This window comes from Pan paniscus, chromosome 2 (genome assembly GCF_029289425.2).
Source record: "Pan paniscus chromosome 2, NHGRI_mPanPan1-v2.0_pri, whole genome shotgun sequence".
NCBI lineage: Eukaryota > Metazoa > Chordata > Mammalia > Primates > Hominidae > Pan > Pan paniscus.
In genome coordinates, this window is record NC_085926.1 from 25,374,428 (window position 1) to 25,398,666 (window position 24,239).

A 24,239-nucleotide genomic window follows, 5' to 3' on the forward strand; every position below is an offset into this window, starting at 1 on the left:
ATGTATGCATTTTTATTGGGTGTATACATAGAAATGGAATTATCAGCTATGAGAGTTTGAAGCTATATTAGGTTTCAGTAGATACTGACAAATGACTTTCTAAGATAGTTGTGCAAATTTCCATTCCCACTGGCAGTATATGAAAATTTAGATTTCTCCACATCTTCACCAACCCTTGGTATCTTGTTTTTTGTTTTTTGTTTTTTTTAATTTTAGACATTTTGGTAGATGTGTCGTGCTATTGCATTGTGGTCTTAAATTTTATTCCCTGATAACCAATGAAGTTGATCATCTTTGCAACCAAGGCTTGTTGGCATTGAGCTGCAACACACTGGCATGGTCTGCATTTATTCTCAAGGATTATTGTCTGTAGCACACTGGTTGTTAAATATTTTGCTCAATACTATTTTCCATGACAATTTATTGAGTTGTAATTGACATTCAATAAACTGCACATTCTTAAAGTGTAAAATGTGTAAGTTTTGATGCGCACGTATACCTGTGAAACCATTACCATAATCAAGATATAAACATTTCCACCACCACCACCACCCAGAAGTTTTTCCATGTGCTTTTGTAATCTTGCCCTCCTGTCGCTCCCTTTTCCCCTAAGCCCCGTCTCTAGGCAACCACTGATTTCCTTGCTGCCACATATATTAGATTGCATTTCCTAGAATTTCTTTACTTAAATCAAATTATACATTAGCTACTATTGTATCCATCTTCTTTCACTCAGAATGATTATTATGAGATTCATTTATGCTGTAGCATGTATCACTAGTTCATTCCTTTTTATTGCCAAGAAGCTTTCCATTGTATGGATATACCACAATTTGTTTTACCAATTCACCTATTGATGGACAGTTGGGTTGCTTCCAGTTTGGGGCTATTACTACAAATAAAGCTACTATGAATGTTCATGTTATTGAATAGAAATATGCCTTAATGTCTCCTGAGTAAACACCTAGGCATGGAATGGCAGGATCACTTGGTAAGAATATGTTCAACTTTTTAAGAAATGTTCAAACTGGTTTATGATTTTATATTTCTTGCAACAGTATATGAGAGTTCTAGTTTCTCCACAATCACAGCAATACTTGGTATGGCAGGCTTTTTAATTTTAGCAATTCCAATAGGTATGTAGTGGTGTCTTATTGTGGTTTTAATTGGCATTTACCTAATTAGCATTTACCTAATAACTAATGATGTTCAGCATTGTTTCATAGGTTTATTTGCCATATATATAATGTCTTCAGTGACATTTCTGTTCAAATTGTTTACCCAATAAGAGTTGGAAGAAGGGTGCTTGCTTTGTTACTTTTGAATTTTGGAATTTTTAAAATTCTAGTTACAAATCCATTATCTGATATATGCTTTGCACAATTTTTTGAGATGGAATTTTGCTCTTGCTGCCCAGGCTGGAGTGTAATGGTGTTATCTTGGCTCACTGCAACCTCCACCTCCTGGGTTCAAGCAATTCTCCTGACTCAGCCTCCCGAGTAGCTGGGATTACAGGCACCTGCCACCATGTCCAGCTAATTTTTGTATTTTTAGTAGAGACGGGGCTTCACCATGTTGGCCAGGCTTGTCTCGAACTCCCGACCTCAGGTGATCTACCTGCCTCGGCCTCCCAAAGTGCTGGGATTGCGCTTTGCACTATTTTTATCCTACTGTATGATTTGTCATTTTATTCTTTTAGCAGAGTCTTCCAAAGAATAGAAGTTGTAAATTATAATGAAGTTCTAATTATTTTGTTTTTTTTTTTATGTGTCATACTTTGGTGCCATATCTAAAAAACCATTGCCCGATGCAAGATCACAAAATTTTCTCCTATTTTCTTCTAAAAGTTTACGATTTTATGCTTTACATTTAGGTCCAGGATCCATTTTGAGTGAATTTTTGCGTATGCTGGGGGTTATGGATCTTTTATTTTTGTTGTTTGTTTTATTTGTATGCAGTATATACCTCATTATTCCAGCACCATTTTTTGGAAAATACTATATTTTTCCTGGTATAAATCCTTTATTTTTGTTGTTTTATTTGTATGCAATATATACCCCATTGTTCCGCACTATTTTTAGGAAAATACTACCTTTTTCCTGGTCTTAATGTAGGTTGGACTTCCCCATTCATGAGTTAAAAACACAAGGTCTGTGCCATAGATTTCATTGTTTTAATGATGTCTTCTAATAATTAGTCCTAATTTTGTTTTACTTACAGTGAGGCCATTCTAATTGCCTTACAACAGTAGATCATAGTCTCTTCCAACTTTAAATTTCTACCAACTTGTACATGGCTCTGCTAGTCAGTGTTTCCAGGAAGTACTATTCATTCATTCAGCAAATACTTATTGAGGGATTGTTATGTGTTGTATATTGTTCTAATTACTGGGATCATAGCAGTGAACTGGATTGAGTTGCTACCATTGAAGAGACTACTTTTTTTATGATAGACACACAGTAAAAAATAGATACATGCCAGGTAGGGTTATAAATAAAAAATGCAGGGGCAAGGAACACACAGCAATGGACATGACCTAGAGTCCTATTTTAATTAGGGTCATCATTGTCTTAATTATGGCAAAATATTCAAAAAGAACTGAAGAAAAAGATGCAACAAGGCATGCCAATATCTAAGCAAAGGCTGGGTGTAGTGGGTCACACCCATAATCCCAGCACTCTGGGAGGCATATCATTTGAGCCCAGTAATTCAAGACCAGCCTGGGCAATGTAGTGATACCTCATCTCCACTAAAAATGAAAATAAAAACAATTAGTCAGGCATGGTGGCACATGCCTGTAGTCCCAGCTACTTACGGGGTTGAGGTGGGAGGATCGCTTGAGCCTGTGAGATTGAGGCTGTAGAGAGCCAAGATTGCGCCACTGCACTCCAGCCTGGATAACAAAGTGAGACTTTGTCTCATAAGCAAGTAAATAAATAACTGCAGAGGATTCTTGGGGTGTTTGAATTGAGACTTTTAGACCTTGAAGAAACGTTTGATATTATCCAGTTCCAGGACTGCTGCTAGATTTCATCTTCAAAGCCAATTCAATGGATTGGTACTGAATGCTTACAGTCAGCAAGTTTTTTTCTCTAAAGGTACAGATTGTAAATATTTTCAGCTTTGTGGGCCATACAGTTTCCACTACGATCACGCAGCTCTGTTGTGCAAAAGCAGCAAAGACAATATGTAAACAAATTAATGTGCAATTGCTGTGCTCCAATAAAACTTTATTTTACAACAAGTGGTAGGCTGGATTTGGCCTTTGGAGTCTGCCAACCCCTGGACTTGAGTATGGTGTTGGGCAGCCTTACTCAGTTCTTTCAGAGGGGCACGTCACTCATTTTGTCATGGACTTCTATGGGGCACTCAGCAATGTGTTTGGCACTGTGGGTCACAATAGCCTCCTCTGTTACTGTTGTGGTAATAGCAGTAAGACCAGGAAAGTTCTCACAAGCTGTTGGTAGAAAGTTATGCTCTGGCTCGCCAACTTAGTTTTGCTACACTGGCCTTTCCTTACCCCTCCAGATGCATCAGTAATCAACTTCATATATTTGAAGACAGAGCTTTGGAGGCAGCCCCCTCTCCAAATACAGCCCACATAGCCAGAACAAGCCTAAGCCTGGAACTGAGCCTTTCCTTAGAAGCTGCTGGTAATGTTCAGAATTAGGGGTAAAGGTTTCTATAAAGTTTTGCTACATTCTGTTAATGCCACATCGAAAAACCAATTAAAAAAAAAAAAAAACTGCTGCCTGTCTCTGAATCTGAAGTGTGTGTGAGAATGGAAATTAGCTGTTCCCTAATTTCCTAATGTTCCCTGCCACTGACCAGTCCTCCCAGCAAGAAAGGAGAGAATAACCTGGCCCAACTAAGGAAGAAAAGTAGGTCAGTGATATGGTTTGGCTGTGTCCCTACCCAGATCTCATCTTGAATTCCCACACATGGCGGGAGGGACCTGGTGGGAGGTAACTGACTCCCACCAAGGGACATGGGGGCAGGTCTTTCCTGTGCTGTTCTCCTGATAGTGAATAAGTCTCACAAAATCCAATGGTTTTAAAAATGGGAGTTTCCCTGCACAAGCTCTCTTCTCTTGTCTGCCACCATGTGAGATGTGCCTTTCACCTTCCACCATGATTATGAGGCCTCCCCAGCCTCATGGAACTGTGAGTCCGTTAAATCTCTCTCTTTTGTAAATTGCCCAGTCTCAGGTATGTCTTTATCAGCAGCATGAAAATAGACTAATACAGCCTGGGAAAGTACAAGAGAAATACTATCTTTCTTCTTCTTTTAAATTTTAAACAAATTAGAGAGTTGATTAATTTGAAATAGACTAAACTTGACTTTTAAAAGAGACCCAAAAAATGACGGCATAAATAAGATAGAAGTGTACATCTCTCTCACATAATAGTCTAGAGGTAAATGCTCCAGGCTGGCAGGATAGCCAGTACTCCACATGGACATTCAGGGATCCAGGTTCTTTCCATGTTGTGGCCTTGCCTCCCTCTGGGTTGCTGTCCTCCTCTCTGGTTTATGTAGAGTCCTGCAGTATTCCACTTGGTAGGGAAGGGGCAAGATAGCAAGTGGAAGGTGGGAAATTAAGGAAGTGACATTGAATTTGCACACAACACTTCTGATCACATTGTGTTGATGAGAACATGGTCACACCTAGCTGCAAAGGAGGCTGGGAAATATGGTGTCTATCTGGATGGCAATATGCTCAGCTAGAAACCTATTGTAGGGGAAATAGAGAGAATGGATTTGGGAGAAGGCTCCTGGAATTAAGTTTGCCACAGAGTAGTAGAAAGAGGTAAAAATATAATTTTTTTTGTCTATTTCTATAGAATGTGTGAATACTAATGCCAAACATTACATGGTACCAGAGAATTTATAAAAATCTTTCTCATACATTATTGCATTTAATTCTTCAACATTGTCTTCCATTGAAGTAGATGTTATTTTGAAGTAGACCTTACCTACAATTGCAAATGAAAAGAATAAATGAGACTCAGAAGGATTATGAATTTACCTAAACCGACCCAGCAGATAAATATAGAGCCAAGACTTGAATCCAGGGCTTCTTCACTCCAGTCTCAGAGGTCTACCATTTCTAGCCTCTGTAACTTGTCCATCTCAACAGGTGTGAAAGAAAAAAAAAATGACACTTGTTAAAGGTGGTAAGGGGGGACCATGATAATAGCTATAGGAGAAGAGAGATTGGACTAACTCTCACTCCACTGAGGACAAGTAGGGATTCATAACCAAAGAGAAGGATGGGGTCAGTGGATGGAAAATCCCTAAGAGAAAACATCAAGCATAAGGAATTTCTGGCTAAACTGACTCAGAAAGGATTATTTCTGAAGGCAAGTTAGGGTGATAAGATAACAGGGGTGGTCAGTTACTATAGGGAATGAGAAATATCTTTCTTTCCCATCCCTAGGTTCATGGCTGAGGCCACAATAACAAAAGACAGACTAACCAAAAAAAAAAAAAAAAAAGGCATATAAAATTTGATTTAATGTAAGTTTTATGTGACACAAGAGCCTGTAGAAATGAAGACCCAAAGAAATAGGTAAGCCTGTGTATTTTTTTTGCTAAGTTTAATGAAGAGTGAGCAGTCCTGCAGAAGTATGATTGGCCAAAGGGGCATAATCTAATAGTAATAAACTGGGGGGAATTTAGCAAGGCCTATCTATTTAGATGGTGCTCTGTGTCCCTGTGTCTTCCGAGACAACGATGTTCCTTTCTTATGTATACAGGGAGGGCATCTCTGACATGAGGGTCTGATGACCTGCTTCAGGGGAGAAGGGCAAGGGGAAACTGAGAGTGACCTTCCTGTTCTACTGTTTACTCAAATGCCAAAGTGCCATATTTTGGGGTAGCATGTTCTGATTCCTATCACTACCAAGAGTGAGGGATTTTCCCTAAGCTGCCTTAGCAGGATTCTGGCTCACACTGGATTCTGCAAAGTTAGACAGGAAGCCCAAACTTGGGCCTCCTCAAGCAGAGGAATGAGAGGAGCCTGACTAAAGCTTTGGTCAAAGGAGAGAGTATCTGTCATACCAAGTTCTCTAAAGGTTCTGTGGTGCCTTTGTGTTCACCAAGTGGAATGTCCCATCAGCACAGAGAGTCTGACAATGTAGTGTGCAGAATGAAAACCCGAGGACCTTGATTTAAATGCACCTGAATAGACCCCCAACCCCAGAAATTTGTGTGAGGTAGCTCTGGGTGTGAAGCCCTGGAAGCACCATGCCTTGGGAATCACTGCAGCAGATCCTACATTTTAGCATTGCATTTTGCTTAAACAGAGAGGGAAAGTATTTGATATTTCTCTCTATTCTTTCCCTTTCTTTACCTCCCATGCTTATGTGTTACCTTACATTTTGAAACTGTTGCCTTCTGAATTATCTTTGCTTATCTTTTTTTGAAGCAACTGTAACTTCATCAAGTAAACAATAACAAAATGCAAAAAACTAATTTTGGAAGCCACCATGATATCTTCTCTAAGAGATGCTTTCGAAGCTCTTGGTTGACTAGATGTTGAGAAGGTGGGTTTATACCCTGATGTTTGAAAGAAGAGAGAAAAACTATTTTTTTAACCAAAAATATTTAACATTGTATTCACATTACCTGTGTGTGTGTGTGCGCGTGTGTGTGTATAATGTGCTTTTATGCATATCTTTGTTTCTCCAACAGAAATTTCACAGGGATTTCTGTCTGGCTTTATGTTACCCTGACAATTCCCACTCAATCACATTGAGCTTTTTATTTGCCTTTTTCTCTGTCAGACACTAGGATGAATTTAAACTCCATTCCCTCTCCAACTGCCCCTCTGATGTGTTTGTACTTTTTACATTCCCTTTCCCTGTAGAATCTGAAGGAAATTCCTTTGGGCTTTTAGCTTTCCCTCAGAGTCAGAAACTTTTGTGTTGCTAATAGAACTTGGCTTCATTAGCATTTCAAATCCTGGGATGCTCTTAAAGATCAGAGTTAGATCTAAGGGGCTCTCTCCAGCCACAACCTGATTTATCAAACCTGTTTAACTGAAATCTCCAGTGGCCAATGCCTTTGACCTTATTTCTGCCAGCACATTTCATCAGAAAATTCTTTTCAAGGATTCTAGAGAAAGATACATGCATGATCTGAGAAGTTTTACTTTTGTCCCTCTCACTGCCTTATATATTGTCTGCAAAAAGCCATACTCTGCTTCATCACCTTTGGGGGTTTAGGTCATGGGTAGATGATGGATCAGAGAGTGAATGGATGGGTGGATAGGTAGATGGGTATATGAGCAAGTGGATGTGTGGATAACTAGAAGGGTGGATGGGTTGGTGGATGGATGAGTAAATGGAGGGATGGGTGGATATCAGGTAGAAGAACGGGTAGGTGAATGGATGGATGGATGGAAAGATAACAGATGATAACAAGAAGATAGATTAATAATGCAAGTCTTCCATCTTATGCAATACCTTTGCCATTTAATTAATTTATAATCAGCCCTAAGGTGCTGAGGCTCAACACCACTTATGCAAAAAACAAAAACAAAAAACAAAAAACAGAGTCATATGATCTATTATGATCTATTTCCTGTCTTCCACAGGGGCAGCAGGGTGGGGCTTGCCAATTATTTCGTGGTCATTCTGACTCAGTGTGTGCTTTGTGAAATGAAAGAAACCATCTTCCTTTACAGTATATATAAATATAAAAATGCTTCAGTGTGGTAGTACTTAACTAGGTATATGCAGCAAATTCTCTTAGAGAACTTGCCCTAATTACATATTTGCAGCCCCTACCCCCTCCACCTGCAGCCTGAAATGTGCATTCTGGTTGAAAATGACTACTCTGACAGAAGATTCTCTGGTACAGATAGTATTTGAGTGGTATTGAGCAATATGTGTCTGACTTCATTTTGTCCTTGCAGACATTGCACTAACATTTTTTCTTCTTTTCTTTTTTTTTTTTTTTTTTTGAGACAGTCTTGCTGTGTTGTCTAGGCTGGAGTGCAGTGGTGCAATCTCGGCTCACTGCAACTTCCACCTCCCAGGTTCAAGCAATTCTCCTGCCTTAGCCTCCTGCGTAGCTGGGATTACAGGTGCGTGCCACCATGCCTGGCTAATTTTTTTTGTATTTTTAGTAGAGACTGGGTTTCACTGTGATGGTCTCAATCTCCTGACCTGGTGATCCTCCTGCCTCGGCCTCCCAGAGTACTGGGATTACAGGCGTGAGCCACTGTGCACGGCCTTGCACTGACATTTCCTAAGTACTTGTATTACCTCATTTAATCTTTACCACAACTCTTTGACGTAGGTACCATTAATATTTACATTTTGCAGGTGAGAGAATATAGAAGTTAAGTAACTTTGCCTAGCCAGACAGCTAGTAAGAAGCAAAGCTGGGGTTTAAACACAGGTAGTGTCTAAACTCTGTGGCCCCACCTACCATGTTACACTGCCTCTCTAATCATTAAGCTGACCTTTGAGAGCACTGTGCTGCAATAGAACTTTCTGCAATGATGGAAACATTCTATGTCTGCACTGTCCTATTAATGTGATAGCCACCAGTCATATGAGGCTGTTGCACCCTTGAAATATGGTTAATGTGACTGAGAACTCATTTTTAATTGTTTAATTTTAATTAGTTTAAACAGCAGAGTTTAAAAGCCGACTAACAGTTTCTGTTCATACATATGATCTCAAAAATGAAGTGCTGAACTAGGAATTAAGGCAGGCATCTCAGTTGTAGACATTATCCTTTATTAATAATATTAACACGAAATAATTGCAAAGCACTCTTAGAATCCTTTGTGCTTCCTTCCATCCTTGAAAAGAGTCTAGCTGTTCTTCTAAGCACTCTGTCAACTAAGTGGCACATCTAATCTTAGCTTATTGGAAGATGTATTGAGATGAGACAAAATTCATGTGGAATAGCATAGGGAAGTCACAGGCAAGCTGCAGCATGGTAGTGCCATTGGCATTTATTCTCAGGAGTCACCATTACATTTTCCATCTCTCAAATGTTGCCATCATATATGGGACTGAGGTGGGGTGTTCGTGGAAATAATGCACTTTAAAGCAGGGTTTAATAGTGGAAGAACAGGGGTATCTGCACACATTTTGAAGGCAGAGATGTTACCCAAAACTCCTTCTTATGGAAGGAAATGAAGACAATAAGGTAGAAAAGTGAGAAATTACCAGCCAAGAGAGAAAGAAAGATGATTCTGGATGAAGTAATATAATGCATTCTAGATGAATAATATAATAAAAAGCCCTATTATTCTTCATGAGATACACAAGTTGAAACTGAATTAAGCTTTTAAAAGGGAAGGAAAAGTAAAGTGTTAACAAAACCCAAATGTATATAGCTAGGTTTTATAAGGATACAGACAAGGCAATGTAGAATTCCGTGAAATTGTTAAATGTTGGTTTAGAACAGAGGTGGACAAACTACAGCCCATGAGCAAAACCTAGTCCACTATCAGTTTTTGTAAATTAAGTTTTATTAAGTACATCCATGCCCATTAATTTATTATATAGTCTGTGGCTCCTTTATACTACAATGGCATAGTTGAGCAGTTGCAACAGAGACTGTATAGCCTGCAAAGCCTAAAATATTTCCAGTGGCCCCGTACAGAAAATGTTTGCTGACCCCTGTTTTAGAACTAAAAGGTAACATATATTCACATAACTGCTTTGGAGTACAATTTTGTGCGTCCACCAAATTTTAAGATGCTCATAATCCTTGTTCTGGTAACACTGCTACTAGAATTTTATCCAGCAGATGTATTGGTGCACATGCCCACAGGGCTTCTTTGCACTAACCTAATAGTACTAAAAAAGTAGAAACAACCTAAATGTCTTAACAGCTGGCCATTGGTTAAATGAAATACAATGCATTGATGTACAGAGATTCTAACTTCTTTTTTAAATGAGGTGGTTCTATATGTATTATTTATTTTGAAGGGATGTTCAAGAAATATTGCTAAATTTAAAAGTGTTGCAGAGCAATATGTATCATAAGACCATACTGGTATAATAGCAACAAACAGCACCCCCCCACACAATCCCAAAAAAATATACAGATCTATGCCAAGCACCAGTTAAGATGCCTGGCACATGGTAGGTATTCAACATTTAATGAATACATGTAGAGGACTTTTACTTTTCACTTTATATCTTTTGGACTAGACTTTGAATTTTTATGAGCATGTATTACTTAAATCTAGATTTATAGGGAGTGATGGAAAATGTGAAAATAAAATTTTAAAAAGGAAAAGAAAGAGTAAAGATCTAGATTTAAAAAAGGAAATGTAAATAAGATGAAATAGCCAAAGATAGGTCTCCCCAAAACTAATGTTGAGACAATGCCACCAGCAGCGACAGTCAGCTAAGAGATGGTTCGCAGCTCACTGCTCAGTACTGAGGCATTCAGCAGGGGTTGTATTTAACTTTCAAGTTGGAACCAACCGAAACTGTTGGGCTTGAAGAGCTGTCTTTATGAGTCATCGACGGCAGAAAGCACAGAAGCACTAAAGAAAATAATTCAGAAATGTGGAAAGAGAAAAGTATGCCCTTGTCTTGGGAGAACAATATTTGTGTGTAACCAAGTAGGAAGACTTTGTGGAGGAAAGTCTGAAAAAGCAGAGAGCTGAAGAGAAAAGAGCCAAATGAAGGACACGGTGGCCAACACTCAAAGTAAAAAGACATTTTTGAAGAAGATGTGTTTCTAGGGTTTCTAAGAAGTCGCTATACTCATGCCCAGAGCCACCTTGCAAGTTCATTTGGAAAGTGCATTGGTGTCTTTTGGTATAAGATCCACGAACATCAACAGTCCTGTTATGTGAGCAGGTGTTCATACTGAAGGGCCAGAAGCAAAGTTTCCATGTGTTATTACTGTTAGAACTTCCCCCGCTCCCCTCCAACACAAAAGCAGCTCTGCCTGCTAGTATGGAAGCCCTGGGAACAGCCTCATACTTGCCTCGTGCTGCCAACATCTCTGCCTTGGCTTCCCTGCTGGAACACACAAGTCACTCAGTACTAGCCATTTATTCTTCTGGTAGAACTGTGGCAAGAGGGGATTAACAGGGAAAAAAATTTAAAAACAAACAAAAAGCCAAAACAACATGAAAGAGCTGGGCATGTCTTTAAAACAATCAGTGTCCACCTCCCCCAGTCCTGTGCCTGTGTCTGCCTGCACTTTGCATGTCTGCCCCTGTGGTGGGGGGGGATATGTCTGCGCCTCTGAAAATCTTCTTATTTAGACATCACAAGGTATTAGCCCAATTTTGAACACAGCCGGCTGCAATACGGTGCACAGACACGACTGCTCTTTCTTCAGAAAACTCTCCAGTTCAAACATGTTTGCAGAGCATGATTCATGGTGTTTCTTTCTGGATTGTCCAGTGGGTAATTGCTGTACGGAAACCAGAGAAACAGATGTAGACCCTGAACCCTGGCTATAAATTTTTGTTTTATGATTATGGGTTTCAAATGTGCTGTGTCACACTGACAAATATACAGTTACTCTGAAACAAAATGGATTTTACTCTCAAAGTTTTGCTTTTTGTTTTTCACTTTTTGTTTGCTTGTTGGTTGGAAATACATTTATTAGATCACTGATCAAACACAAAGAAAATAGAGATGACACATATCAGAATGTTATTTTATGCCATAACAAGAAGATATTTGGGAAAGTTTCTTCCAACCCTGTGGCTAATGTTTAAAATGGGTGTCAGTAGTTTACATTTCATTATGGACAAATCGGTCTATTTTTCACTTTCTACCCTACTCATTAATCTTTATAGTACACGGATCTGTATTTAAAGAATTATGGCTTATGTATGTATCTTTCCTTCATTTTACTTAAAATGAAGAATTTGGAGACAGAATCAAGTTTTCAAGAAGTGTAAGCACTTACTGATGAAGAAATAATTAGCATGTGGCTAAATCATGGGTCTGTTTTATAAATTAATACTTGGATTAAGTAATAGCTCTAATTATTGCTATCAGCATAATTAATTCATGATGAGGAATGATTAATTGACTAGCGAATATTGTCATATTATAAGAAACCCATACTATTCCTTTCATGGGGATTTAAATACTGATTATTCATTTCAAGGCCCAAGTTCATTTCTCAGTTGAGAAGTTCAAGGTAATTATATATTTTACATTTTCTTGCACAAAGAAAGAAAACATCGAGTCACCCAACCTTTACCACACACAGAGACACACTAATGTTGTTATTTTTGTGCAGTGATACAGTATAGAGGTAAGAAATTCGGAAGCAGTGGTCTTGCTCAATGAGGCTGATTCCATAGCTTAAGAAATGAGAATGAACAGAATTTTGAGGACACCTATCCCCATCTTCACTTCCCTGGGACCAGTGCATCTCTACTCTTTGAAAAGATGTTAAGCAAGAATGTGCAGCAGCCTCCCCTGGATAACAGATCCCTGTACACACATACCTGTCAGTGATGCCATGTGTCTCATCTCTAACTTAAGTTTCTCCTGCTGTACTTTCAATATAGCTGTTTCCTCTTCTCTTGTCTAACAACTTTTCATCCACCTCCATTATCCGGTAAAAATGAACTCAGTTTCCAAGGAACTCTAAGGACCTTAAATAAGCATTTGGAGCCATAAGCCTCATGGACCAAGTAGAAATTGGCACATAATGTAGTGCTTTGTGTATCTTTACAACTACCTTAATGACAGTGTGTTAAATGTTTTGTAAATTCCTCTGTGTTCTCTTGCTTAAAATGTGTGTTTTCTTTGTAGTTAAAGGGTTTCTTATAATAAGTCTCTGTTACAAAATGATGGCCATATAAAAGAGAGAAGAGAGGGGCAAAAAATAACAAACGCAGATTCAGCAAAAATCTCACCCCTTTATTGCCCTGAACTTTTCAATAGCAAGAACTGAGCTTGCTGGGCTGAAAATTGTTTTAATGTACCTTCATAAAAGGATCTTTGACTTGGTAAGTGTGTGCGATGCATACTTTTCATGTTACACCACAAGTGCCACTTAGCAACTCCACTAGACAGGGCAGTGTTTCAGCATGGGGTGGGGTGCCCCCGACAGGCTTTTAAAAGGCCCGGATGCCAATGCACATTCCAACACTATCCACAAAAAGGAGACTGGAGCAGTGCTCTTCCCTGCATTGGGCAAGGAGACTCTCCCTCCCTGCCTAACCACTTGCCTGCCCTGTTTTGTGGGAGAATTACAAGTAAATGCTAGAGAGGCAGTGGAGAAAAAAGGGTGTTTTAATTCCTCTCCAGAGTTTCCTTTCTTTGATGTATGTTGCATCCTTTAAACAAGTTGTGCAAAATGGCTGCAGGGTAGATTGGCTCTACTGCATCTATCCTTCTTAGTGTTTTAGGACTGGCTGGAAAGACTCTTCTTCCTGTAGGTTGGGTCAGTGTGAGAGATCTAAAAAATCATTTTCCCTTAAAATTACTGTATTTTAATAAAAGGATTGGGCAGGGGCTGGAATGAGAGAAAACTGGTCCTTCAAAATGTAAAACTGTCATACTTAAACCAGTTTACAAAATATGCGTTTAATTATGTGGTGGGATGTGTGTAGGTGTATGATGAGAGAGGCAACCAACATGGCTATTTGGGGTGCAAGGATGTGGGAACAGGCAAGTAATTTTCACATTGGACTTTCATCCTAGGGAGCTGGGTTCTAGTCACAGCTCTGAGCTGTGTGACCTTGGGTAGGTCTCATCTCCCCGGGCTGTTGTTTCACCAGTTGAACAATACGAGGATGAGTCACAGCTAACATTTGTTCCATGATATTTACCCAGCACCATACAAGTGTTACTTCTGTCCTCCCAGTTACCACTGAGGTGGGTAGTAGTATATGCCCATTTTACAGATGAGGAAACTGAAGCCTGAAGAAGTTAAATACTTATCCCAGAACACACAGCTGGTAAGTGGCAGACCTGGAATTGGAATCTAGTTCAGTTTGATTCCCCAACCCATGCTCTTGACCACTATACTGTTTTCTCAAGTCCAGATCTGAAATCTCATTTTCTGTGTGGCTGTGTGTTTGGGACAGGGGTAACTAATTCTTGACTACTCTATATGCTGCATAGAACCTGGAGAGGATTTTTCAAAGTAAATGAATCTCGAAAGCTGGATTGCAGAGCAAACGAGTGCAGTCACTTCAGCCAGGGGCTTGCAAGAGGGGGAAAGAGAAAAAGACTGTGGAATGGAAAGTTTCCCAACCCAAGCCTTTCCCAAGGGGTAGCCATTCTCTGTTCTACAGTTTAGGGCTTGCATGTGCTTTTTCTGGAGTGGAAAAATACATAAGTTATAAGGAATTTAACAGACAGAAAGGCGCACAGAGGAATTTAAAGTGTGGGCTGGGGGGCGAGGCGGTGGGCGGGAGGCGAGCGGGCGCGGGGGGAACACCGTTTTCCAAGCTAAGCCGCCGCAAATAAAAAGGCGTAAAGGGAGAGAAGTTGGTGCTCAACGTGAGCCAGGAGCAGCGTCCCGGCTCCTCCCCTGCTCATTTTAAAAGCACTTCTTGTATTGTTTTTAAGGTGAGAAATAGGAAAGAAAACGCCGGCTTGTGCGCTCGCTGCCTGCCTCTCTGGCTGTCTGCTTTTGCAGGGCTGCTGGGAGTTTTTAAGCTCTGTGAGAATCCTGGGAGTTGGTGATGTCAGACTAGTTGGGTCATTTGAAGGTTAGCAGCCCGGGTAGGGTTCACCGAAAGTTCACTCGCATATATTAGGCAATTCAATCTTTCATTCTGTGTGACAGAAGTAGTAGGAAGTGAGCTGTTCAGAGGCAGGAGGGTCTATTCTTTGCCAAAGGGGGGACCAGAATTCCCCCATGCGAGCTGTTTGAGGACTGGGATGCCGAGAACGCGAGCGATCCGACCAGGGTTTGTCTGGGCACCGTCGGGGTAGGATCCGGAACGCATTCGGAAGGCTTTTTGCAAGCATTTACTTGGAAGGAGAACTTGGGATCTTTCTGGGAACCCCCCGCCCCGGCTGGATTGGCCGAGCAAGCCTGGAAAATGGTAAATGATCATTTGGATCAATTACAGGCTTTTAGCTGGCTTGTCTGTCATAATTCATGATTCGGGGCTGGGAAAAAGACCAACAGCCTACGTGCCAAAAAAGGGGCAGAGTTTGATGGAGTTGGGTGGACTTTTCTATGCCATTTGCCTCCACACCTAGAGGATAAGCACTTTTGCAGACATTCAGTGCAAGGGAGATCATGTTTGACTGTATGGATGTTCTGTCAGTGAGTCCTGGGCAAATCCTGGATTTCTACACTGCGAGTCCGTCTTCCTGCATGCTCCAGGAGAAAGCTCTCAAAGCATGCTTCAGTGGATTGACCCAAACCGAATGGCAGCATCGGCACACTGCTCAATGTAGGTTTATTTTTTTCCCTTCTTCTACCAAGAAAAAAAAAAATTGTCTCTCTTGCATGCAACAAAGAGATTGGAAATAAACTGCATTGGTAGCAAGACAAAGGATTTAATGATTTAATGCTGAAGGGGTGTGATATGCTGGCATGCATATTGATTCCCTTTGCTGAAAATTTCCTGTTAGATGTTTTCTTCCCAAATAACCCCTCCCGCCCCCATGCTCCTCTCCTTACCAACCTTATAGTCTCTTGAAAACAGTTTTTAAAATATGCATAAAAATGTGGGGGGTGGGGAGTAGAGGGTGACCACAAGACTTTAAAACATTCTTCAAGTAAGGCAATTTGACACATTTTGCAGTTTTTACTAAAATGTATGCAGAGTGGAATTTAACTTTGCTGTTCTTTGGATTAGCTACTAGTTGTATAGGTCCCCCCACCCCTTGTGTATTCCAACAGTCCAAAGTAATTAAAATATGACATTTTCCTTGAAAGGAATTTAGTTTAATTAAGGTGGCTGCTGCTCCCGAAGTTCATAAACCACCAGTTCAAGCTGCCGCTTCCAATGTTTTCCTTGCTAAGGAAAGGCAATATTTCTTAGCATTGACCCTGCTGCCACCTTTCCGAGTCACTTTGTTGGTCTAAGAAGTTGCTGTTTTGCTAGAAAACTACTGGCAATGAACACCCCTTGGACTGAGCCATCCATTATTTCCATATCTTGCAATTCAGCCCGGAACGTGGACATCAGTTAAAGGAAAGGAAATATAAGTGGGGTAGCCCAATTTAAAAAAAAAAATATTGACTATTTTGTTATCTGATGCTGACACAGTGCCGAGGTACGCATCTGGTCAACAGTAGCCTGGCTGCAGGCTTGAGAAATGATCAGGAGTCCCAGAAAATCCCACCTTCGGGTGGCTGTAGTGGGAGCCTGCAGGATGCTTCGCCGCCCTGACAGTGATTTAGATAAATGGCTCAGCTATCTATCAAAATGTTTTTAGTACTTTATTTGACAATTCATTGGAGCATTAGCCTGAAAATGACATTTTAAATCTTTGTTTTCAAAGAGGTCAAAGTTTAACTGGAAGAAATTGAGTTTTCCTAATAACATGGTGGCTTATCTAAAGAGAGAAGAAAAAGGGGAGAGGGGACAATGACAGGATTTAAATTGCCCTCTCTGAAACTTTTTCTTAAGAATAAAGACTTGCTTCTTGGGCCGGGAAATCAACAGGTTTGTAGCTGAAAAATCAGTAACCATTTGATGCCAACAGCCTGGCTGTCTGACTTAACGTTTTGTAGAGCCATAAGCAGGGCAAAAAGAATATCGTTTTCAGAAGGCGCCTTAATCTTCAGCTGCTCCCCAAATGCCTTTTCTTTTTTGGTGCCCATTTTATTTCTGGAGAACTCAAAGAAACTGGAGTGTTACAAAATAATTTTCTAATCCAAGAAGAGACTTTTCAGACCTGTCCTCTTTGTAGCAATTAAAACCGTATGAACAATTTCTGTTGGAATCCCAGGGAACTGGGGCTCTCTGAAACTTTTTCTTGTTAGAAAGTGGTAATGAAACATGTTTTTTAACAGAAGGAAAAAATATGCTCAGGATCCTCGCCAAAAGTTATTAGACCTAATAGAGTTTTTACATGTAGACATTCTTCCTTTTGTAATTAACCCTCCAAACATGCCTATTAAGTTGTAAGAGTAGGGGGAAAAGCTTTGTTTGTTCTTGGACAAGTTAAACAAGGGATTTGCTTTATCTAGGGAGAGCGAGCGGTGAATGTGTCATTCGCCTAAAACTACCCGATAAGCAAGAAGTGTTGATAACAGCAAAGTTTAGCTAATCAAAGAAACTTGCATTAGACAAAGTAAATAAAGGCATTTGACAAAGGGATTTCAGAAATTCCAGTGTCTTATTTTTGTAAGCAGGGCAATTAGTTCTTATTGTGGTCAGTTTCACAAGAGTTTGAATCCCACACCCCAACTTTAGGTTAAATGAATAAAATGTAAATATTGCTTGTGCCCTTGCAGAGTTGCTTTACCCTCATAAACCACTTTATGATGGTCAGTTGTTCCAACGATTTTTTTTTTTTTTAGCATAAATAAAACTAAAACTTTTTTTTTTTTTTTTTAGAGATTCTAACAAATGTCTTGTGCCATGCAGTGTTTGGTTCAGGGTGGTACAGCTAGTTAGGGCTATTGAAATAAAAGTATATTAGGGCTACATTTGTGTAAGTAAGAACATAACCACAACCTTTTCCATTTTACTTAATGGCTATTTTGACGAGAAGCAGATCTGTTTTTGCTTTTAACACAGAGGAAACAGTGGGCAAAGAAGAAAAAGTACTAAATTCCAACCAAAACTATTTTCTGCTTTGAGTTTTTTTTATGGTGTGTGTGTGTATGCATAGTAAATAAAGTAAGACCTTTGAACATGGAGCACACCATCACAAGCTCACTTTGAAAGGTGTTAAAATATTCCCTTTATTTTCTTTTTAATTTTAAAGGCAGAAAAATGATATGCCAGCCAGCTGCCATTTGTAGTAGTGTCTGTGAATTGCTTGTTATAAGCATTCAAAGTCAGGATTAGGGGACTACTAAGGGAATGTGGTCTAAATATTACGATTGACGACTGCCCCTGGAAGGTATAGGAGTCACTAAATTTCTGTTCAGATGTCTCCAGGATTATCTTGGTTTTAGGCGGCTCCAGATGTTTTCAACATTAATTGCTCAGTGGGTATAGGATAAATCTTAATATTTTGTGGTCTAAATATAGTTGCTTTGGTGAAATAACGAGTGTGACAACTTCTTGGCCTTTTTCCCTGTCTTTTCTCCCTACTCAACACATCAAAAGGAAAAAGAAAAAAATATTTTCTTTTTGAAATAGGACTTTGCCCATTAATGAGAAGAAATTATTTTTAAAACAAACAGTAGTGATGTTTGATTAGGGAATGAGAAAAGGCCTCTTTTCAAAGCCCTGGGACCCAAATTTTAAGTATTAAACAGTATCTAAATCCTCTCCTAGTGAGATATAAATTGGGGTCAAAGTGGCAAAATCAAAGATACCCTCTGAAAGAAAGACTAAATAAAGACTGACAGCCACCGTATGAATTGAATGGGGTTTTGAATAAATATTTCAGTGAAAAGGCCCAATTGTTTTTCTAAAGTAGGACATAATTTTCTGCTTCTCGGACACATGACGGTGGTAACTAATACCATCAGAAAGAAGAGAAAAAGAGGGACTTTTCCTTAAATCGCAAAGAGAGTACAGGCAGGGTTGTGGGTTGTTCGAAAACAAGTGAAAGATTCACAAAGTTTTCCTTCCTTGTAGAAAAAAAGAAATCATATTGTGAATATTGGATAAATTGGTACATTTGACAAGGGAGTGAGTATTGATGTGCAACTTAGAAAAGAAAAAGCATGTGTTTAAATTTTATTGCCAGAAAAGGATGGATTCAAAAAACTAAACAGTAGAAAGGTAGACATCTGTTTGCCTCAACTTAAGCTATGGAATTGACTTGGAAGCTCTAGTTAGAATTTGATTTGCCAGCCAATAATGTAAAGCCCTTGCATTGAATCAGGTCTTTTTTCCTTAATAGATAAATGACCAGAATGGCTATTTCTGATAGGCTAGCTGACCTGAATCAGAAGTTTCCTTCTCATTTCTAGAAGCCTGGCGCTGATATATACAACCAAGGTTATTGTTATGCACTTTTCTCTAAAGCATAAGAATAAAAAAAAGTTCTTCTGGATATCAGATGCTTATAATTTACCTTCAACATATGTTAAGCCCTGAGGTGGCTGAAAAAGAAAGAAAACCTGTTTTCTCCTTTACACATTCCACAAATATCATTAAACTCTATCTGAGAAGGGAAATACATGATAAATAACAAAGATTACAAATTCTACTCTCAAGGAGTTTATAATTTTTTAAATCAGTAATTTAGAAAAAGCTGAGAATTTTAAGTTACTCTTTGGGCAGAAGATGGAGATGTAAAAACCAAGATGCAAAATACAAAACTCTGTTCAAGTCGCACAGGATTTTAACAATAAATGCAGTGTTCATTTTAGAACATCTTAGAATCTTCTATACAGTTTGAGTTATGTGTAAGTGCCATAAATTTATCCTTAAATGACATTTTTATACTTTAAATGTTCTAATATAAATTCAGTTAACTATCAATTAAATAGATTGTTTCAGAAATGGGAGTTTTTGATGAAGGTTAATCAGAAAAATCTTGGCTGAAAACCTTTCCAAAGATATTAATGTAGATAGAATCTTGCCTTTCAAATTACAGGGTAGTTATGACAATCATATATCTCTGATTTTCTAGAATAACCCACTTTCAAATATCCTGCACAGTTCCCACATAAATCATTGAAATATGCCAGATATTTAATATTACAACAACTCCTAGGCTGCCCCTTGAACCCAGGAGTGGCACAGAAAGTCTTTGTTTGGATTCTATAGTCAATATAAGTAGAGCTCTCACAGCTTAATTTTTTCATTATGTCTGAAGATCGCCTTGTGTTTCTGGGTCATTCTTATGAACATGAATTCCTTTCGTAGCAAACTATAGATCTGTGAATAGAAGGCATTCCTTGCAAAATGGACTGGGCTGTGATTCTCACTCTAGCACCTGTGTGTGCGTGGACAGGGTGGGGAGGAGGGAGTAGAATTAAATTAAATTGTTATGAACAAATCTGTATCAGCCCTTGCCAGCTTCCTCTTAAAAAGTTGGAGCTGGGGTGATGGAGGGAGAAGAGTAGAGTTAACTCAGGTTTCAGATTTATCAGTATCCTGCTTGTAAGTGGCTTGGTCTAAGTACCTCTTGTTAAATAGGAGATGAGATAACCTGCCCCATCTGTAAGATCTAATAACACAACCTCATCAGTCAATATGTTGCCCTGAATTCTCCTCTTTTCATTCCCAGCTTCCTTACCCCATCATTAAAAAGCATGATCTCTGTCCCATCCCACTCCCCAAACCCCTTTAACTGAATGAAAAATAAAGTTGCAAAAGTTCTCTCTACCTAGGAAGCAGGAGAGCCTAAGTCTACTGGCATTTTGTCTTGAGCTTTCAGAGCTTCTTAGATGGGAATTCAAACAGGCAATGGAACTGCTGACTTGCTCTTTCTCTGGCCCTGTAGGGTGGGGGAGCTACAAGGGGACCATTTAGTAAGATAAGACTCTCTGCCCCCTGCGCGATAAGGCGAGGATAACAGGAACTGACGTCAGCAAGGCGACTCAACCTGGCCAAGCATTTCCTCTAGTCAGGGCTCAGGGATTCCAGGAGTCTCTAGGCTTCCCCCAGCAGCTGAAGAACTGAACCAGCTCAGGGGAGGGAGAAAGAAGAAAGCTGATTTTTACAGGGGTGATAGTGGGTGATGATGTCCGTGATTTCCAAAAGCAGATTTCTTTGAAGAGAACAAAGAAAAACTGGGAGGAAGAAAGTCGTTTAATAAAAGTGGATTCTGAGATTATAATTGTCATTTTACATTGTCATAGAATAGATATTTGTTTTCCAGCTGTCAACAATTCACTGCTGATGTCTCATTAGACAGTCTATCCAGCAATCACCAAATATCATCCACTCACAAACCTCGCCAACTCTCCATATAGAACAAAACGTGAGGGAATTCACGTTGTCAGAGTTAATGCTTGGTACTCCTATTTCTTTTTTTTCTTTTTTCTTTTTTTTTTTTTTTGAGATGGAGTCTCGCCCTGTTGCCCAGGCTGGAGTGCAGTGGTGTGATCTCAGCTCACTGCAACCTCCGCCTCCCAGATTCAAGTGATTCTCCTGCCTCAGCCTCCTGAGTAGCTGGGACTACAGGCGTGTGCCACCACACCTGGCTAATTTTTGTATTTTTAGTAGAGATGGGGTTTCACTATGTTGGCCAGGATGGTCTCGATCTCCTGACCTCGTGATCTGCCCACCTCGGCCTCCCAAAGTGCTGAGATTGCAGGCGTGAGCCACCGAGCCCGGCCTTGTATTTACTTTTGAAAGTACAAAGTTCCCATCCCCATCTGCATCAGATGACAACATTGCTAAAGCCATTTCATTTGCTACCAGCCCTGAAACCACTTAGCAGTTTTCCTCCCCTTTTTCCTTCTTCCCTTTCTCTTAAACCCAGATTTATTTTCATTTTATTTTATTCTTTGCCTTCCAAAGTATCTGATTTGAGATTTGGAGGAGGAGAAAATTCAAACAAAAGGATTTTATTTCTTAAAATTCACAGATTCTCCTCAGTCCACTGCTGTCTTAAAGATAGCTTCTTATTTTTTAAGTTTCAGTGTTTGACAAAGAATCACTGTCCTAATTTGACCCATATTTAGTGGAATGTTTGCTATGTTGTTGTTGATAAATTACTATTCATCACAGAATAAAATTTTGTCAAGTCAAAAAAATAGCTAAATTCAAAATAATGTGCAGGTAAAAGAACAAATAAGATGAGTGCATCGGTTAACTAGGGAGAAAAGATCTGGATCACATCCCAATTTTTTTCCCATTTCCAGAGCAAATGAAGACCTCATGTAATAAATTTGTCTTCTCAAAAATATTAAAGCTTTCAACGGCTACAGTACCTTTGTCATGTCATCAAAGTCCATAATTATAAAAAGGCCGATGATCTGAAGGCCATTTCAGCTTCAAAAGATTTTTTTAGGGGCTGGTCTATTGGAAAGCTTGGGGGTTTAATTAACTAAAATGGAAATGGAGGCAGCGAAATTCAGTTCCTGATGTTTTAATTTAGCTCAGTACTGCCATGTGTTATTGAAGAGAATTCTTAAAGGCAAACATAATTATTTCATTATGGTCCTCAGAATGCTTTCATTGGCTTTAATGACAAGAAGCTGTATAAAAAGGCATATATTTTAATTAGTCCTTTTTATATTTACATCAGATAAACAACAAATAATTGATGAAAAACAAGTCTTTGGAATGGATGATTTCACATAGTGCACTGGTTACAGTTTAATGATGAAACATTTCTCTGTTGCTTTGCATTTTAATTATATTACAGTAGTCGTGCCATGGAGCTACTAAAATACTGTTGTTGCCATTTTATTACAAAAAAAATCACGATTAATGCCTAGAAATTGAAAGCTGAAAAATGTAGCTAGACACATCTCCAAGGAAGTAAATTACCGGTTCCATTAATTTTACTACATTTGTTAGAACTCATTTTGATCACTTTTATCTTTTACGCTTCATCTTTTTGGATTAAGATCGTCAGGGGTTTCATATGCTTTTTTATGGCCACATCTTCTCCTGAGCACCTTTCTTTCGCTCTTGCTGCCTGTTTTGAGGATTTGCATGTGAAAGTGCCTTGCCAAATGTGCACTGGAAATTCAGAGAGCTTTTTTTCCATGCTATCGGCTTGCTTTACCTTTGATTTTATATGAAAACCCATTTCACATGATTCATCCGTTTTGGTGTACAGAACACTAATTGTTATTATTGATTTTAAATTCCGTGACCATTACAAGTAACCCAGATGACTGGCAGATAAAGGGTAATAATCCATGGAGTTCTGGAACTGTTTCATGTTTGTCTGGAGTACTTTATGTGATCAATATTAACTGCCCCATTGAAACTAACTGCTGTATCAAATAACAGTCAATCAAATGAATGTGCTTAGAGATTATTTATTGAAAGCTTTAATTGTTCACTGGGGCCCTCCTTATCAGAGGAAACAATAAAAACTAGAGGTAGGATGAACAGGTTTGGATTTGCAGGGAAAGTTGGGGGATGCAGATGAACAGGGCTTCTCTCTGCTTCTCGGGCAAGAGTTTCCAGAAACCCATGTTGGGCTTATAGTTCAGGCAGAAGTTGCGAATACTCTTCCAGAGCTTATCCTATCACCTGTACCTCAAAGGCTTTCTAGAGAAGGGGGTATAATAATTTTCTTGCACTCAGCAGAAGCTGTGAAAAGTTCTCCCTTTCCAAGAGTTTTACTGCTGCTTCTCCCTGGTCCTCTCAGAATTCCCCTTCCATGCATCTCTCCACCTCTGCTTCCCCATCATGGCCTGATGGTCCAAGATTAATGCAAGTAGCCTGCCTTGACACAGGATCGGTTTCTACAGCTATGAAATGGGAATAATAGTGTCTACATTGCAGGATCTGTAGAAGGATTAGAGATCATGTAAATTAAGATTCTATTCTTGTCTTGAAAACATATGGAAGTCACCAGGTAGGCCTTCTGCCCTGATTTTGGCATGACACCTGTGGCTTACGTGCCTTTGCTAAAAGCAAACTTTTTTTTTTTTTTTTGGTCATATCTAAATTAGGTATCTCTTTTCTTTGGTGAAATGATCCCTCGGTCTATAGCTCATAACCTAGGTGGCAGTCCTTTCTATTTGTCAGGTAGCACTGTGCCCTGATTCAGGGGCATCCATTTACCAGATCCCCAGATTTCTTGCAAATGATTGACTTTTACAAGTGAGCATTGTCACCTTCAAAGTTGTCACAATACACTTAGCCCAAAGATGCTGTCGTGGCACAGTACATTTTTATTGCTCATTGATGGATTAGTTTTTGCAACGTGCCATTCAGCAAATGGCTCTTGGGTGTCTGCCATGTGCCAGGCTCCTTGATATGATCTGTGGGGGCCACCAAGATGAATCAGACACTGTCCCTTCTCCCTCTGAACTCATGATATAATGGGAAGAACTTGTGACACAAGTCGTTGTCACATAACCCCCTTATAACAAACCCAAAAATCTCCCCATGTCTTTGAACCTAAGATTGATAATGGAAAGAACTAAGAACTGCCAAGAACCACAGCTGGTTTATATGGTGGGTGATCAAGTGGATTATACGTTTTTGTCACAGTGGAGCGGGCGTGAAGTTTTTCTGTGTGCAGGCCTCATAGATCATC

At 39.4% G+C, this 24,239-nt stretch overlaps 1 protein-coding gene across 4 annotated transcripts in view; it reads left to right on the top strand.

Annotated features, from left to right (window-relative positions):
- RARB (retinoic acid receptor beta) overlaps nucleotides 1-24,239 on the top strand; it is a 769,998-nt gene that overhangs the window by 585,883 nt on the left and 159,876 nt on the right. Inside the window, exon 1 of one of the 4 annotated variants that reach the window (XM_003826156.7) lies at nucleotides 14,530-15,376. The exons of 2 other annotated variants lie outside the window; for them this stretch is intronic. In XM_003826156.7, coding sequence (XP_003826204.1) covers nucleotides 15,220-15,376 — 157 coding nt within the window. In that variant the 5' untranslated portion in view covers nucleotides 14,530-15,219. Of the gene's footprint in view, nucleotides 1-14,529; nucleotides 15,377-24,239 lie in introns of those variants that run through there. One more of the 4 variants, XM_034955990.3, reaches the window with a different exon arrangement.